General features: G+C 41.7%; 1 protein-coding gene across 1 annotated transcript in view; it reads left to right on the top strand.

The window, feature by feature from the left end:
- DAAM2 (dishevelled associated activator of morphogenesis 2) overlaps positions 1 to 18,673 on the top strand; it is a 179,171-nt gene that overhangs the window by 155,776 nt on the left and 4,722 nt on the right. The window contains exons 17-23 of the mRNA XM_009700695.1: positions 1,260 to 1,344; positions 2,938 to 3,044; positions 3,764 to 3,852; positions 4,621 to 4,789; positions 6,579 to 6,686; positions 8,126 to 8,186; positions 12,688 to 12,819. Coding sequence (XP_009698997.1) covers positions 1,260 to 1,344; positions 2,938 to 3,044; positions 3,764 to 3,852; positions 4,621 to 4,789; positions 6,579 to 6,686; positions 8,126 to 8,186; positions 12,688 to 12,819 — 751 coding nt within the window. The remainder of the gene's footprint in view (positions 1 to 1,259; positions 1,345 to 2,937; positions 3,045 to 3,763; positions 3,853 to 4,620; positions 4,790 to 6,578; positions 6,687 to 8,125; positions 8,187 to 12,687; positions 12,820 to 18,673) is intronic.

Here is an 18,673-nt window from a genome sequence, read left to right as displayed (position 1 = left end):
AATGTTTTAAGTTTCTTAGATTTAGTAGTATTTCCTGTCTGTAAAAATAAAGCTCTTTCTTTTGCTTTTACCTAGTTCCAAAAATATGATTCTATCCAAATGGCAATAGCAATGTGAAATTTCAACATGGGATTTCTTAGCACTGAAGACAAAAACATTCTGCCTTATGCATCAGTCTGTCTCTCATTTATATTTGCATTTTCTATTTCTGCTGTTAATTAATTATGTTGATTGTAGAATGTCCATGGAGACTGCAGACTTCACTCCTCAAATATTTCTTTTCCCACTTTCCTGTTTCAGTCCCAAAATCAAGATTTTCTTGTGGATAGCCTTTCCTTTATGGTTCATTTGGTCCTCCCCTACTCTCCTGAAATGACTGATGAGGGTGTCATGGGTTGGGGGTGGTGGGGTAGAATTTGTCACTTGTGCATTTCTTCATTGACATCTGCATTGAGAACCACTGAGTTCATTTCATGTAACCTATCAAACAACCTCTCAATAATCACAAATTTTGACTCCTCCTGGTCTGCCCTGGATTTCAAGTGAAGACCTTGAGAGGCTTTTTTTTATTGATTCTATGTTTTGTTGTAACTGATGATCCCTACTGATTGCACAGAGATGAACAGGAGAAGGTGGGAAGGAGAGTGTAATTTTAATACCTCAGAAAATATTAATAAACTCTGGTTTTCAGAGCTTGTTTCATATTGGATATGAAACGTGGATACGTAGATGCTGTCAATTCCTTCCTCAGCTGTGACTGCTGACAGAGTGAACTTACCTGGCAGAACCAGTCTTCTTACAAGAAACCCTGTTTTCAGATCTGTAAGGGAAAGATCAGTCCCATTACTTGTTATTCTGGGAGAAGCTTTAATATTCACAAGCCAGGCTGTTACATGGGCTCACAGTCACTTACAAGTCATCTGGATTTGAGGGGTTTTAATATAGCAAAAGAACTTGATGAGGGAGGTATCTGATACGAGTGAAGCTGGAAGCACTTTTGATCTCTGAGGACCTGATTGTTCCTAATGACTATCTAATTTTTGATGTGTGTTTGATTAGCTGAAGAGGATAAAAATATATGGTCTATAAAATCTCTGCCTTTGGAGTGGATTCTTTCATCTTACTGAATACTCTAAAATAGCGGCTTTATAGTAGAGCTTCCCATGGTTCTTTTGTGCTTTTTTAGTGCTCCCTACTTTCTGAATTGTCAGAGTCACTTAAGCTTTGCACTAATGGTACAATGTTGATACTGTTGAAAGGCTGAAGCTGTCTAATGAAGAAATCAGACAAGCAATCTTGAAGATGGATGAACAAGAAGACCTAGCAAAAGATATGCTTGAGCAGGTGAGAAAGATTACAGTCAGATATATCTTATTCTTAAGTCTTTCACTGCCTTTTTTTCACCTAAAGTAAGTGGTTACATATACTGGCTCTGCTGATGTGTCTGCAGATCTGAACTTGGACCTTTCATGTCAGTGGAGCTGCAAATGGGAGCATGAGAAAAGTATTTTTCCCAATGTTGTCAGATATATCTGCCTCATGTAACTCTGTTTGTATCAGGTTGATTTCATAACAGTTTTCTCTTCTTGTTGCAAAATAAGCATGATTACAGTTGGTATGAGGTTTCCTTTCACGTCCTTTCTTCTCACCCATGGCTTTTCCATAATTTTTCCCATCTCTTCTTTATACTGCTAATTTTTTTTTGATGGTTGTTATTCTTCTTTTCTTTTTTCTTTTCTTTTCCTTAATCTCCCTTCTCTGCCCACAGCTTTTCCATTGGGAAATGCCATGAACTGAGCCATGTAAGTCAATGGTTAGACTAGAAGGGATCTCGTATTCTAACTAGAACGGTTAGAAAGGGAGTCGGGGACTTCTGTCCCCTGCCGTTGGTTCACTGCATAGTTTGTGAGGAAAAAAACCCACAATTAAATCACCATTGCCCAATTTCCTCTATTTACAGAGGGTGAAAGATGATGCTTTGACCAAAGATGCATATGATGAAGTTCCTTAGGAGTGCACAAAATGTTGTAATTTTGAGCTGCCTGACAAAAGGGATTCCTTCTTTGTGTTCAGTCACAGCATTTAATTGTGTACAAAAAGCTTTTCTATTTTGGAAATTTATGGCCTACTTGTCATGTTGTCTGAATGCTCACAGCTGCTCTGGAAGTCACTGCAAGCTTCTGATGCTCCACACCTTTGTAAATCGCATTTTTAGGGAGTGGGATAAAATAGTAAAAAGTGGTAAAAAGCAAAGTTCTTGATATGCCTTGTGAGCAGTTTCCGTGGGTGTGCACTGAGGCTGTGTGCATGGCAATATTTATAACAATACTAAAGCACAACTACCACCAGATACGTCAAAAATCTGTCAAAGTATGAGCTTTTAAGGTCAGCGTATGAATAGCAGCCAGTGTCAGACACATATCCAGTTGCTTGGTTATTGTTTATTGTTTCAGCAGAGTAGGGCAGACCCAAGAGAGAGATAGATGAGGCTTTGTGTGTACTCTAGGATAGGCACGATGGATACTTCACACTGAGTGGGACACATCCTGCTCTTGTTTGCACCAATCTAAACTCCAAGTAATGCTGTGGGAATCAAAGTTCTCTCTGTACTTCCCCTTGGGTAAGTTGCAGTAGGACTCGGCCTTTAGAATTTAGAAATGGGAAATTCCCCATAGAATTAAAAATTAATCTAATGGGGTCAGTGAGGGATAAAGACAGAACAGCAAGCAAAGTTTAAAAGAGGTCAGTTTTGTAGCCACAGCTGCACTTTTTTGAAGTTACGGTCACATGGCTGAGTCAACATAATGCTTCTCCATGGCAGCAGAGAAATCTGAGGGCCCTCTCCCTCTCCATCAGAGTTTATTTGTGCCTCGCTGTCCCTCTCACCTTTTCCCTGCATCTCTCATCTCGGTGTTTGGTTTGTGTCTGTCATTTCAGCTCCTGAAGTTCGTTCCTGAAAAGAGTGATACCGACCTGTTGGAGGAGCATAAACATGAAATTGAGCGCATGGCCCGGGCGGATCGTTTCCTCTTTGAAATGAGCAGGTCTGTTTGATACATTATGGGAAAGTGCATGGAGGGCTTCTTGGAAGCAGCTGTAATTGTTATTGAAAATGGATCATCTGGCATCGAGGGGGAATGTGCAAGAGATTGTGGGCCAGCATTATACCCTGCGTTTGCCAGAAGCCCACAAATGTTACAAATGTTTCCGTTCATTACACAAACTTTTTATTGACGATAAGCACTCTCTGTGCTGTCGTTTAAGGACCAGTCCCCTGATGACAAGCAGAAATCTGCCTCCTCTGCCTAAACTTGTTCACAAAAAGGAATTCAGATCCAACTATCAGATGTAGTGTAGCCAGAGGTCAGGATTTCATGTAGATCCCTTTTTCCATTCAGGTATGCCATCTCCTCATCTTCTGACCTTCTTTCTTGTTCCAACTTCCCTATACCCTCGATCCGGATTAATGTTTTGTTCTGCTAATTGAGATGCAGCTGGCATCTCCCATGACTCTCCTATTTTGAGAGTAATGGGAATTCTTCCAGCTCCTTTTCAGTTGTCATCAAAACATGCCTTGAGGTCCTCCTTTTTCATAACAAGGTTGATTACGTAGTGTTAGATGTTTGAACTATGTGCGTAATCCCAAGCATAGGCCTTGTGGGACTCAACATCCAACCATTAGATTACGTAGGCAGCATACTGGCCCTGGGCTTCAAAAATACAGTTCCAGTTCAGTGTTGGCTTTCCTCTACCCCTCATGCAGGATTGACCACTATCAGCAGCGGCTGCAAGCATTATTCTTTAAGAAGAAGTTTCCAGAGAGGCTGGCAGAAGCGAAACCAAAAGCGGAAGGTATGGTTAAAACTTTTGCTAAGAATTGGATAGAGGGGCAGGGAAGGTCAAGAGAGGCTTGTCTTCAAAGGAGGTGCTGTTACATATGTGCTGTGGTTGTAGAGCCAGTGAGTCCAAGGCATGTCATGTGCTAAGAAATGAATCGCTCTTCTTGCACTCATTCACTTAATAAAGTCAGTCTCATGATTGTTACTCTGTAAATATCACTTGACAGATGTGACAGCATGCTACAAGGCTGTGCTGAGCTGCCAAAAGCTTTCATGGCCTTTCTGTGCAGGCCAGCCTTCCCTTCTCACCCTCAAGTCCTTGCGCCTTCCTTCTCTATGGCACACTTAGAATAGATGCCTTGGGACGGTGGTATTCTGGGAATGTGTACCTTATAAGGAAGAGGGGTGGTGGCTTCTGTGCCACATCCATGGGCATCGCAGAGAAGAGATGAATGTATTCTACTCTGCATTTTCAGATGAGCTCAAGCCTTCCTCCTGTTCTCGCTGGCTGTGTTTTTACAGTGTGAGGTCCAGGAGAACAGCCTTGCTCCTGGATTCAGAGGAGCATCCTACAAGCTAGATGTAGTGCGTCTTCCTTCCAGTTGCCCTGGTTCTGGGCACACGGGTGCAGAAGGACAGTACACACACAGATCATGTTGCAGCATTTGCTGGGCAATAGTCAAATGGGCATTTTAGGGTACTTCAAATTATGGGCCCAAGCATGTTAAAAACAGCCACAGTGCAATAACGTGTTTTTTTGTTTTTTTTTTCTCTTTTCTAGCCATTCTTCTGGCATCCAGAGAACTTATCCGAAGCAAGCGTTTGAGGCAACTCCTGGAGGTAGTTCTGGCCTTTGGGAATTATATGAACAAGGGCCAAAGGGGAAGTGCTTATGGCTTCAAAGTCTCCAGCTTGAACAAAATTGCAGACACCAAATCCAGCATAGACAGGTAGGCTAGAAGGCCTTAAATGAGTTCGTTACTGTGCTTCTGCATCTCTTATCATAGTAACGAAAGTGGTTTTGGTTTGTTTTTAGCTCTGTCGACCATTTAAAATAATGTCTTATTTGGCATTTAAGTAGTGCTTTTCACTCTAAAAGATCCTGCAGCAGTTAAGACCGGCTGTTAAAACAGCACTCAGATTCTGCTGTTTCATTGGGTAATGCACATCTGTTGTTGGATTGTGTTTCTGCAACACTATGCAAAGATGACAAAATGTAGTATTTCACAAATAACTGAAATAAGTTTGGGAAGAGGAGGATTTCTATGGAATTTGCCCTTTATATCAAAGTTTTATGGCCATGGTTTTGCAAAAAAGAAAACAGAAAAAACTCTGACCAGAGTTTTATAAGTCTCCTGTGAAACATGGCATATGTTTCTGATGCAAGACTGTCATAAACTGGCTCTGTACCTACATCAGTAATGGAACCAAAAGGCATAGGTCAGAGACTGAGCCTTGTTGTATCTAGGGCAGTTAAGGAAAATAGCTGGTTTTCGGAAGGTGGACCTTACTATTTAAGGACATGGGCTGCAGGTCTTTGTAGTGCTACCCATGTTTTGCCCCACATCCCCGTACTGGTTCTGGAAATTAATCCAGCTGGGAGAGAATACCACTTCTGGGCTCCACCAGCACTAAGGTTTTCCTTGGAGTTCTCCTATACTGGTTCTTACTAACTCGCACCTTCCTTGACTTGTGAGGCCTGCTGAGACCATAGCTGTGGTGAAATGACTACAGGCTGTGACAGAATGAATAATGGCAGTAAGAAGCCATAGGAAATTCATCCCTACCAATAGAGTTTGAACTAGCAGAGTTCTGTTTTGACTACCACAATATCCTTTCCGTATTCCAAGGCTAACACTTCTGTAGCTAGTGTTGAACATTTTTTTGCCTTAATGTAGCTTGGCTTGATTTTCCATATATTAAATGTCCTGTGCAGATTCTGTTCTCTCACCAGTTCCCAACTCCCAGGCTCTAGTCTGTGTGAAGCAGTGGCCGTCTGCTGTCTTGTCTGTCAGTTAACTGCATAACACCCACCTCAAGTAGCTGTTATGGCTGGTTGTTCTCTCTAAATGCAAAATTCACTGATGCAAAATTCACTGATGCAAAATTCACAATTTACTTTAGAAATTTTCTTAAACCTTCTCCTGCATCTCTCATACATCTCACTTCTATCGACTCCTACTTAAACTGCCATTGCTTTTGCAGTAGTGAGCCTGACCACTACTCCTAAGTATAGCTGTTTCATTACTGTAGGAGTTTTCTTCGCAGTTTCTTCAATCTTCAAGAACTTTTTCCTCTTCTTAGTTAACTTTTAGTTTTTTTCCACATTGGCTCTGAGAACAACTCCCTCTCCCTCATGAGTTAATGTCACTTTAGTACTATTAGTTGTTTATTCTCTGAAGTATCTAGGGACAAATATTATACTCTGTTACACAATTGTCTTTTCTGTTACATCATCTACACAGATGGATGGAAGCATGCTGGTGTGTCCAGAATAGATCAAGGCACAATCATTGCTTGAGGTTTAGGAAGGATGGTTCATAAAGGGCTAATTCATTTCAGTCTGTGATACTTTTCTCTCAATAACAGAGCTGCTAACTGCTGATATAGTTTGTTTTGTTCATTCAAGCACATTTCCTGCCCAAAGATTTTTCGCTGATTTATCACAAACCTCCTACCATCCTTTACCTTCTCACCACCATTTTCCTTCTCATTTCTCCCTTCTTTGTTTTTTTTTAGGAATATTACACTGTTGCATTACTTAATTATGATCTTTGAAAAAAATTATCCAGATATCCTAGATATTCAGTCTGAGTTGCAGCATCTTCCAGAAGCAGCAAAAGTCAAGTAAGTCCAGTGCTATTGCTTGTTCCCAGTGATTTCTGTTAACCTAATGATCATCATTTTTTTTGTTGCTGTCTTCTAAACTCATCGTCCGCCTTACGTCTGAAATGCCTTTGCTCACGTCCTTGATGTTATTCAGATGTACATCAACAGAGAATTTTGATCCCAAAACATTTGTGGATAACTAAATCGACAGCTTTATTCAGATATGCCTATGCCTACTTTATTTCTGAATCAGACATTGTAACTAGACTGGTTGTTGTTTGTAATTCACTCACCATATTCTATGGTTGTTCATCTAAGTCACACGTTATTTTTTCTGGATAACTGAAGGTTTGACTCTAAGGCAGAGTCTATAGTAAGCCCTTTTCAGGAAGATTGTTCAAACTTTTGCATGAACCGGTCTCACATAGAAATGTGGAAAGCATCATACTTTCTGCACAACTTTAAATTATTTTTTTTTCATTTCTGTAGGTGTCTGTGGAAAATGAATATACAAGCCATCCCCTAAAATACTAGCATTTTTTATTTCCAAAGCACTGCTCAAAAATACTTTTGCATATTATTTGCCCAGCCATGATTCTTTGTATAGGTAACTACTCCAACTAATGAAAGGCAAGTGAAAATTAAATGTTGGTTCACATTTAAAGGCATTTATTAAGGTTTTAGTGGTGTTTTTGAGATGTAAAGTATTGTTCACCAAATCAGCAGGAGATACCTGCTGATTCACAAATAGGTACTAACGAGTTACCTGGAAATGAAAAGTCATTTTTTTCATACAAGTCCTAGAAAAAAACTCTTGTTTGTATATGATGAGCAGAAACTCAGTACAACACTTGTGTCTAGGGAAGTGGAAGCATGTATTAACATTAACAATAGGGTTATATACTCAGTTACAATGTAGTCTTGCAAGGACTACCATACGGTAGAAATGCAGATGGAAAAAACAATATTTGGACAGTGAGGAAGACAAAAATCACATGTAAATGTACTCCTAATGGGATTTAGTAGTTAAGTGGTTCAAGAATCGTATGTAGAGATAATCTGAGACCCCAGTAATGTGTGTGCTAAAGCTGGGGTCCTTGCTTCTGTGTCAGCTGATGATTGCAGGCTGGCCATGTGTCATACACTCCTTGCTGGAGGGTCAGACTCAGCTCACAGGGCAGATGTTCTGAGGGCAACCCCCCTCTTCCCAGGAAAATCCCGGTCTTCAGCATGACCACAGGCGAGCAGGATCTGCCTCATCTTACATCTCATACAAAAAGGAGCACAGAGTATTAACAGATCCCCTTCCCCTCATTTCTAATCATCTGACGTGGCTGGTGCCAGAGGCCGGATACCAGACTTGATGGGCCAATGGTCTCTTCTGCTGCACAGTTCCTGTAATCCTGTGTAACACTGCTCTTTTTGTTTTATCTGCTCTGTGTCTGTCTCCTGTGCAGCCTGGTAGAGCTGGAGAAGGAAGTCAACAACATAAAGACCGGATTGAAAGCTGTTGAAGCTGTAAGTATCTGAAGGTTTCCAAAGCACCATACTTAAAATATCTCACTCAGAATCAGGGGCACTATATATTTTATGATAAGAGAAAGTGGGCTTTCTTTTTCCGTTCCTTTCCATTCTGTTCCAGAATGCATTAACCAAGAAAAAACAAATAAAAGCTTCTCATGTGGAGCTCCTGCTGATGATCTTAGCAGACTTAAGCCTAATGAAAAGCTTGTTTGATCTCAGCCTGGAAAGTAAAAGGACAGTTTGACAAATAGTGTGGACTGAAAGAAGAAATAAAATTCTTGCTATTTCTTACTGAGGGATGGCTGGCTGCTAAGCAAGTGTTTCACATGGCTCTTGGAGTAGTAGTAAATAGGTTGTGCACTGTTATATGCAACCCTAACCTATCCTAAGCACTCCTTGGGAAGGCAAAGCAAAAGATAGACTAGTTAAAGGTGAGGGAGCTGAGCCGGCAAGCAAAGCAACAATGGTGTTTTTCCCTGCTGTTAGTGAAAGCCTTTTAAGCTGGACTTATGTTGCCTGTGTTCAATTTGTACTTAGGTAGTACAGAGCCTTCCGTCTCAGCAGGGAACAGTACAAATGGTGCATTGATGCAGTTGTGTGTACTAAATTATAAGAGTTAATGGTAAGGCATGGGCCTAAATGCTCCTTGGAGTGACAAGTTCCTGTGTCAGCTGTGGTTCCCGTACCTGGAAGCCTGCTTTAGTTTAGGGTTGGGTTTGTTCCTGGGCAAAGAGTCCAGCCTTCCTGAGGCAGGAGAGCACAGAGCAGGACAACGTGTTCAGTGGCAGGAGGTGGGAAATCTTATATTTGCCTCTTGTTTGTGCCATTGACATATGTGCGTGGCTTTGAACAGCCCCACATGTTTGCTTTCTCTCTGTGAAATGGCAGCTACAAATTCCTACTTCTCACAAGGGCTGATGTGAGGAACATCCAGTTAGTGTTTGCACAGCAGCTGAAAAAGTAAAGATTAAAGTCTAAAGTCATCCTATTGTCTCTGTCCCTTAACTTCTCCCATCACCTGCACAGATAAGCATATTCTGACCCTAAGAACGTCATTCTCTCTTTCTGCAAGTATAGGAATAAAATCCTATGTTCAGGTTGGTGCTGGCATCTCTTGCCTGCTGGGTGTACTAGGGCAAGGGGAGTGCTGAGAGACAAGGCAGAGGTCTTTGGAACTCAAGAGGGTCCCTGCCATGTTTAGCTGTTCTTTGCCCTTTCAAACAAGGTTTTATTAGCCATGCTTTTCAGTGTCCCTCTGTCTGCGGGATGTTTTACCTGTCCTTTTCAATTCATGTCAGTTTAATGCTAGTGGAGCATTCCAAATGAGGAGCATTCTGCACTGGGACTGATGGCAAAGGGACCAGTTGTGGGGAATTGCATTGGGTTGTTTCTATGCAAGGATTACCTGTCTACAAGGAACTAACACAGGACTCTCCAGTTCTCATTCACTATGAGACAGACAGTGATGACTTCATTTTCCTTTCACCCGGCCTGAGTTTGATTTGTGTCTAGGGATAAAGGAAGGGATCTTAGTCCTGTCAGTGGCTCCCAGGCTGTCTGGCTGTCTCCAGCAGTTCATCGCATAATTAGCCAGTGAGCCTCCCACAAAAAAACGAACTTTCCAAACCTTATTTCTGGATTGTTGGGGTAAGGGAGAACGCAGCAATGAGAAAAGATACTGGTGCATATATGGAGTGCAATGTTTGGGAATTAAAAGCACCTGTAAAGGGAAGGCTGACATAGAGTTCACGACATGAAGAGAGGCCCAGTTTTGGCTGGGACAGACAATTCCCCCCATTGAAATGTGAGTATCTACTTCTGTTTTGCTTTCTGTGATTGGGTTATTTGTCCTTTTGGCTTTACAGCTAATTTTTCTTCTCTTTCCCATACATGGGTTCCATGGGCAAACTCTCCTTCCCATTCAATCACCATCTTCCCTCCTCAGTCTTCTCCCTGCCATGATATTTTTCATCTGGGGCTGCCAGCACCTCCCAGTCTGCTTGCTCAATTCGTGGTTTTCTGGCGTGTGAAAAGCAGCACTACAGCAACAATAGAAGATCACTGTCAGGTGGAAGGGGGAGGAGGGGAAGGTGTGATTCTTGATTCTATTCCAGTGTGTTCTCACCACAGCCTTGGCTCCAGTGCCTGAGAAGTTTCTTCAAGGCCCCTTAAGAATAGAAAGCTAAAAATAGTTTCACAGTCAGATGTTCTTAAAGGCATTACTAACCCTTTGCCTTCCTGGACTTGCAGCTTCTTTGAAAAAATAAGACATATTCATTTTCAAGACATGCATGCAGCTGTTGCCTTTGTGTAGGATGCTCCCAGAAGGACAGCTAAGTAGTTCTTGGTATTCTCCAAATCGGAAAGTGAATTCTGTCAGCAGAGCCCGTCTCTCACACAGCAAGGAGATGATAACTACCGCTTGAGAATCCACTGCCATGGCTGAATCATTTCATCTCTCTAGAGAACCAGCAGCCCAGCCCACCAGGGGCAGTGCTAGCTTTTGCTGTTGTGCTGTTATGATGAGTATAGACTATTTCTGGAAGACACAGAGGAGTTTCTTATTCTCTGACATTGCTCTTGGGCTGATTACGTAGTCATGGTGGTTAGTTGTGTGGGTTTTTTTATTTTGGAAGAATTATTCTGCAGGGAAGGACTGAATTTGAAATTGAGGGGCAGACCACCTAATCTTAATTTTACTTCAAAAAACATTGCTCTCCAGTAACAGTCTCAAATGCCAAAGCTTTCAACAGTGAGTAAGATGACAGAACTGTTACACTCACCTGCTTGGGGAGGCAGGGGAGGAGGGGATAGAGCAACTTTCAGCTAAAATTACCTTAAAAATTAGAATGGGAAAGAATGGCTGAAAAAATATAATACGCATAATTCTTAGAAGCATATGAAGTGACGTTTCTTGTACTTGTAAGGTCCAGTTCAAAGTGATTGTAACATAGAGACAATTCATTGCAAAGTGATGTAACTGAGCAGTGCTCCTGGGACCGTCCCTTGTGATCTGTTAGTGGAGAAGAGGATGTAATATAAAGCAGGGGAAGTAGCACTTCTTTAATGTGGACTTTTCTCCGGCCACCTGCTCATTACTTTTCCTGCCTCCTTTCTGCCTTGTGGTCTCTCCTTGTAGTGGTTACATTCTCTCTCCAACTCACATCAGATCAGAAGATATATCACATGTGATTTTAGATTGTTGATGGCCAAAGTCATTCTTTGCATTCAACAGCACCATGGAGCAAATCCCAAGGAGTTTCTCAGCACAGATGCTTATAAACCTACCCATTTGGCTCTGTGAACCAGTATTTTGATGACCAGTAACAGAGAGCACCAAATATGCATGTAGCTGCAGCCAGCACGAAAATATTTTTTTCCAAAGGGAACAGAGGGTCAGATTGTAACTTGACCTGCTGTTTCATGCTGCTTTCTCTACAGAGAAAGTAAGGCTTGATCATTCCCACTGATTATTCAGCTGAGAATAAAGATGAGGCCCAGATTATGATTTCATTGTCCCCATGAGACTGTCAACAGCTCACAAGCCAAGCACAGGCACGGGAGACTGCAAGTCTTACTGTAACAGTCATTTTGAGAAGCTCTGTAGCTCTTTCTGTGCCACAAGCATGGTGAATAGAGTAAGGGAAGAGATAGCATGGGTAATCTTGGTTTAAAACTAAAAAACTTGAGCCAGAAAGAAAGAATCATACCATTTTTTTTTTCTTTCTGTAAGTGGCAGACAAATAGAGCTTAGTTTTCTATGGGTTTATGTCTTTTTTTTCTTCCCATAAATCTTCTTATCCCAATAGCCCTGGTTTATAACTGAGACTTTTATGACATCCAAACTAATACTTACTGGTTAGCAGGGTGCTAGCAAATGTTGCACCTGACATCTATCTGCTGGTTCTTCAGTGGGAGAACCAATTTTGATGTCTTTTTGCTGCCTACCTAGTGCTTTTCAGAGAACTAAAGGCGAGATCCAGAGCTAGGAACCATATAGATTATTCACACATGTACACATTTCCCCAAGTACACAGCCTTTTGAATCACCATGGGAAGAGAAGATGGAGGGAAACTCACTATTAAAACCTCCAGATTCACTTGCTACACAATCTGAGTTGTCTATTATTTGTTATTTTGTCTAGGGAAAAAAAAAAATGCAGCATTTCATGTACTTGATGCTTAAATTATAAAGTTGCTTTAGAAATTCAACATGTTGATGACTTTCTCAGGAGTGGTTGTTGGAGGATAAAGGGAACTGTAGCTAAGACCTTTCTTCATCCCACCTTAACCTTCCCTTTCATGTTGAAAAGGCAAAACCTTTGACTTGGGTGAGAAAGTGGCTTCTGAGTTACAGCTCTGGATGAACGTGTGCGGAGTGGGAGCAAAGTATGCTCTGCAATGAGTGAAATATATGGGCTTTTCTGCTCCCTTCATTGTCAGCAAGGAATCTGTGACGTTTGCCTGTCTATATCTCTTACTTCTTCTCTTTCAGGAACTGGATTATCAGAAGAGACGCATGCGGGAATCAGGGGACAGGTTTGTTCCTGTCATGAGTGATTTCATCACTGTGGCCAGTTTCAGCTTCTCAGAGTTAGAAGATCTTCTCAACGAGGCTAGAGACAAGGTAAGAATACCGTTTGAAGTGTTCGGGGTTTCACTGGCTCAGTCAAAACCCTGCATCCATTTTGGAAGCAGCATTTTCAGATGCTGGGACTGTACTGAAAATTATAATAGATATTGGAAGTGGTTTAGACTGAAGTTTCTTACTTTTCCTAATCTGGTCTATAGCCATTTAGAATTTATTTTAGGATTAAAAGAAGATTCAATTCTCTTGATCACTTCTTACTCATCTTCCTTAACATTATCCATGTGTGGCACAAAATTGCGATGGCAATGTCTGTACCAGGATACACACCATGCCGTCGTGTTGAAAGGACCGCCTTTTCAGCAGTCTCTCAAAAACAGATCCTTTGGTGATTAGCGATAGTGACCTCATAACTTTTACCTTCTGCTTCTGACTTCATCTCACACTGCTCATTCAGCTGGGGACCTTTGTGCATCATTTCTTTCCTTTAAAAATGCACCTCTGGGTAGTTTGGTGACCCTGAATACCTGATCTTTTCCACTTATGCTTCTCTGTTACTGCTTGTATGTCATTGCAAGGATAGAAATCCCAAACATGCATGGTTTGTCCAACATTCTTGCATCCTTCTTACACAGCCAGCACCACGTGCATGTTACCCTTCAGGTGCTGCTGTGATCATTTTGTCCTTTCACTGTCTGCACCTCCATTGCTAGATTTGTACAACTAAGGAGGTGCTTGTCTTTGCTGATGATTGGAGTCTGGCACTAATCCCTCTGTCTCTCAGCTGAATGAGGAAGAATTTACATGAACAGATCATAAGCATATGAAAATGTTTAGAGAAGAGCAAGTTCTAAAGTAAACGATATGTAATGGCAAATCTGCCCTTGCTGGCTGGCATGTTAAAAGTGCTTGGCTTTATGAAGCACATGCGTTATTTCTTTTGGACTGAATTGTTTCCACCGCTGATGTCAGTCCTTGTAGTGTTAAGAGACCTATTGCATTACTAATGAAACCTGTGCCGTTGAATTGGTAGGCCTTAGATTTTAAAGGGCGGGCAAAATATAGGCTGAGGGTCTGAACAGTAAGACTCCTCACTCATTCAGTTGCTCTGCAATGATGTCATTCTCTAACTCAAAAGCATTTCCTTGCTGTGGAGATAACGCTGGTAATAGTGACTTGCAGCTGCAAACACCAGGAGCTACTGGCTGCCAGCTAGAGCTACCTGCCCTGGCAAATGCCAGCGGGGCAGTAGATATTACAGCACTCAGAAGGCAAACCTGGGCAGCCTAACACTTGTTAATGTTGTAAGGAAATTTTGGGGAGAACAACGTGCCTAATTTTTTTCATTGTTGTCATGTTGCTTGAGGAGATTCAAACCACTTCCAACATAATAACATTCACACCATGCTGGCTTTATAATCACAAAAACATTTTAGGTTCTATGCCTCCACTAAATTTACTGAGGAAAGCTCAGTCTTCTATTGTTTGGGGGTATCCGTTTTAAGACTGGGTATATTTTTCAACTTCATTATAGTTAGGTGCACATTTCTGGAAGTGAATTCACTCTGTCCTTGGCTTAGACTACCCACTTTTGCTTTGGTGTTATAGATGCTGGTGATCCTTTCTTTTGGCACCCTAGGACAAAAACTTAATGCAGATTCTTTACAAGGTCAGTCAGGGGTTAAAACCCAGCAAGTGGTACATGTCCAACACAGCAATGCAACTTTTCTTGATTGAGCACTTGCAGGAAAAATGCCGTTCTTTTGCTTTAAGAATAACCAGAGAATCTCCCTACAGACAGACCAATATGTCTGGAAGTTGTTGAACACTTTTTTAGACATAGCCAACATAAAGCACTCGACATAAAGAGATGTTTTATTTTAATGACTATAACATGCTTAGGAAACGTTTCTCTACCTTCTCCTCACACACCCTTACTATATTTGAACACATGCCATTCCAGCTTCTGCTCAACCTATGGCTTTGGTTCTTCCACTGGCAAAAAGCTGCTTTTGGACTCCTAAAAGGGAACTGTCTGTCCTTACCAATACTGAGCTGTTTCTCATGTTTGCCTCATATTATTTTTCCCCTCTCTTCTTCCTCTTTTTCCTCTTTTTTCTTGAAAAAAGAAAAAAAAGGAAAAAGAAAGCTGGACATTTTCAACAAACCAGATGTGCTTTGCAAAGCCTATAACATCTTCCAACCTCAGTGGGCTCTTTGTGCTTGTTGAATCACAGACTTTTTCTTGCCATGGAAACCTACTATAACTAGCCAATTAAAGGAAGAGAGGGACCAAGACATCTGATTATCCTGCTCTTTTTTGATTTCTCAAAGCAAAGCAAATTGAGAAAAAAGGTAGTGGGAGACAGAGGACTTTTAAAAATAACCTAATAAGCCCAGGAAGAATTGGTCTGGTTCACAGATTTATTAGTAAGAATGAAGCCCTAGTTTTAACAGCTGGAGTTGGATATCCTTCTAAATATAGATGTGGCTAATTGATTGCCATGAGTTAATCAGAGCCATGTTTCCTCAGCTGGGATTTAAAACAATACAACTTATCTTTTCAAACCTGGGAAGTTTTTTATTTTTTTTAATGTCTTTAGTATTAGCAAAAGTAGTTTCTTTATTCCTTTTAGTTATGGAAACAATCCATTTCCAAGGTGTGGTGCTGACCTTCTTGGTGGAGGATATTTTTCACGATCCCATGCAGTAATTGTTTTGGCCTTTTTGCTTAAACAGAACCATTTACAGTTAGTGGCCATGGGGAGGAAGTGATATTTTAAATTTAAAGGGCCAGGTTGTCAGATGCAGTCATCCATGTTTGCAGAGGAAGCCTTGTAACTGTACTTATCTTCATGCAGTAAACAGATGGCTTAGTTAAGAACTGATTGAAAACTTAGACTGACTCTTTAAATGGGCTCCCTAGCACAGCTGGTTCTTGTTCTTTTTGTGTTTTTCTCACTTTCAATACCACTTTATAAGGGAATATATAGATTAGATCAAGGGATAATGTTTTCTGCCATTTCCCGTAAACTGGAAAGTGGGGGCAGGAGAAAGTGAAATTCTGCCCTAGAATCCTTCACCAGTTTTTACATGTTTGAACAGATGAAAAATTGACTTTTTTATATCAGAAAGAACAGAATGGGGTTGAATTTCGTTTGTGAAAATTTTTCTCTGTGTTTCCTGTGGGGAAGCAGTGAAAATGCCCAGGCAGAGGAACAGTGACCTCCCATGGGAGGTTACAACATACTTAAATGTTGACAGTTATGAACTTAGATCACTTGACTGCTTCATAACTCTTCTACTTTGTGCTTGGTTTATAACAAACATGTTTTTAAAACATTTTTGATCTTTCTAGAATAATAAAGTCTGCTCAGTCAGGTATTGCCATGCATGGTGGCGTTGGGTAGAAGGTTGGACTTGATGATTTTCGAGGTCTCTTCCAACCATAAAGATTCTATGATTCTGTGATGAACATAAAACTTAAGCTTCTCTATAGAGGCACAATGGAGGCCACGGCCTGGGCAAGGCTGCTGAGGCAAGTAGGAAAAGTGTCCATCCCCAGTCTTTCTCATGACAGCTCCTCTCAAGCAGGGTGTTCATTATCATGGAGAAAGGAGTTCAGACTCTGCACATGCATGTAGTAAGCACATATAGCACATATAGTAACTGCTTTGAAGAACAGCAAGGCAATGAAAGCCAAAATCCATTTAAGAAAGTAGTCATTAATGGCAGAATGCTATGCAGCACACAGAAATATTGTAGTCCAAGTGCCAGTTACAGGCTGTGTGCTTTAGTCATTCATTTTGGGGGACCAGTATTTTCTGTCAGCCATTGGGGCTAATGAATAAGGAACGGATCAGGACAGACACCGAGGAAGTCAAGACGAGGTGTGTTACAAAGGACGTGAGCAGGTGCCACAGCCTGCTGTCAGAAACAGCCATTTGGTAAATAAATTACATAGCTGTTGTACAGTAACATAGCACTACAGATGCCTCAGGGTAGCATCATTCATATCAGAAAGTTTTATAGCACCTGTATTCGATTTTGGGGCTGCCAAAGTCACTGTTGAACTCCTGGGAGAATCCTTTAAGAGCATTTAGGTGCAAGGAGAGCTGGGCCCAGCCCTGCCTGAAATTGGCTGGGCTTTTTCCATTAACTGATCTGAATCTGTCCCATAAAGAGAACAGACATTTATTTGAACTGCCTCAGTACAGGATTGGAGTCTTCATAACAGCAAACTCAAGATTACTTCTCTGGGGAAGACAGTTCATGTTGCATGGCTACATGGTATAATTTATTTGTGCATTGGCTCCTCCTGCAATAGCAGACAGCACAGACAGAAGGAAATTTTTATCATGGCTGTTTTTCCTCCTCCTCATAGAGCCCTGTTCCTGCCGTTTCCAGAGCTCTTCTGCCACTGTTTAACATTTCGTTGGCAAGCACAGCAGAGAATGTGTGTGCTGCTGTCCCGCTTTCCCTCTCCTTGCTAAAATGGCTTCTTAAAATAAACAACTGTCTAAACGATTTGCTTTGGCAAAAGGATGAATTCAGTGGAAAGTTTGGCAGAGGAAGCAGAGCTGGCACTGAGCTTGTGGACTTGTTATATCATGGAGCTTGGGGGCCCTTATGGTGTGGAAATGAATTTTTTTAGTGAAAAAAAGAGATACCATCCTGTATTACAGTGGAAAACCTGCTGAAACACAGTTTTCCATCTTGCTTTTGCCCATGTCTGTCCCCAAATGACTTCAGGAATAAGCAAGTTTCAGTCCTTGTTCCACGATATTACAGCACGTCACAAAATTATGGGAAGCATTTGGTGTGCATGAGGACTTAGCTACAGATTTCACAATTGTGGACAAGAGCAGGTATTGCTTGGCAGGGAATCTGCCCATGGAGCAGTTGAGGATTTGTACAAGGTGACACAAATCCTGCGGTGGAGAGCAGAAGTGAGGGCTGGGGTCCAGAGCATCTACCTCGGTCTGTGCCACACCGCCTCTTACACCCTGAGCAAGGCTGGCAGTGTGGTTTTGGCCACTGTGGGCAGGTAGGAGCTTTGGCTTTGTAGCAGGGTTGGGGAGGCTGCTGCCAGCAGCTCGCTGCCCCTCATCCCAGCACCGGTGTTTTGAAAAAACACACGTGATCACAGAACCAGAGCTATGGGGAAATAGAAGAAGTAATAAAAACAGAGGGGTCTGTTGTAGTTTAAACAGTGAAAAGACAGCGCGGCTCTCTTTACAATGGTGCATTGAATTGAGGTAGTGCCCTACAGATGTGAACAATTGATTTTTTGCCATTTCCTATATCAGACTAGTGGGGCAACACTTTCTATTCTGTAACAAATGGAGAAAGGAAGTCTCAGAGAGGGAGCATGAGTTCCCAAGCCACATCATGGGCAGAGTTGGCAGCAGAGGCTGGATCTCCTGACCTGCCTTCCTCTGCTCAGTCAGCTTTTTTTCCGGAGGGGTTAGAGAAAGAAGGAAAATGTTTACCTCAGTGAACTGCAGATTTCTCTTTTGTAGTTATTTTAGTACATCTAGCTTACAGATTTTTGCTTTTCATCTTTCACTGCTTTACAGTAAGTGATTGTGACCTACTAAGTCATGTTACAGGGCACCAAAGACGGGCTGTTCTCAGCCTTCTCCTCACTGCTGCTTAGAGACCACAACACCTTATACTCATGAGTGTCTCTGGAAGGCTCCCGGCCTGCTGGGTCTTTCCAGAACAGCAACACTGTTCCTCCTCTGAGTGTCAGTGGGGAGGCAGCGGTAAAATCCCCTCTGCCAGTGTGACAAGAACTAGCTGGTGCTGGTAGTTGGGTGACAGGCCATATGCAGAGCATTTGCAGACAACACCACCCTCTAATGGAGACTTCCATGTAGGTAGGATGCAA

This window comes from Cariama cristata, unplaced genomic scaffold (assembly GCF_000690535.1).
Source record: "Cariama cristata isolate BGI_N322 unplaced genomic scaffold, ASM69053v1 scaffold5095, whole genome shotgun sequence".
Lineage (NCBI taxonomy): Eukaryota > Metazoa > Chordata > Aves > Cariamiformes > Cariamidae > Cariama > Cariama cristata.
The sequence above is the reverse complement of the archived record's forward strand: the minus strand, read 5'-3'. Positions and strand labels throughout refer to the sequence as shown.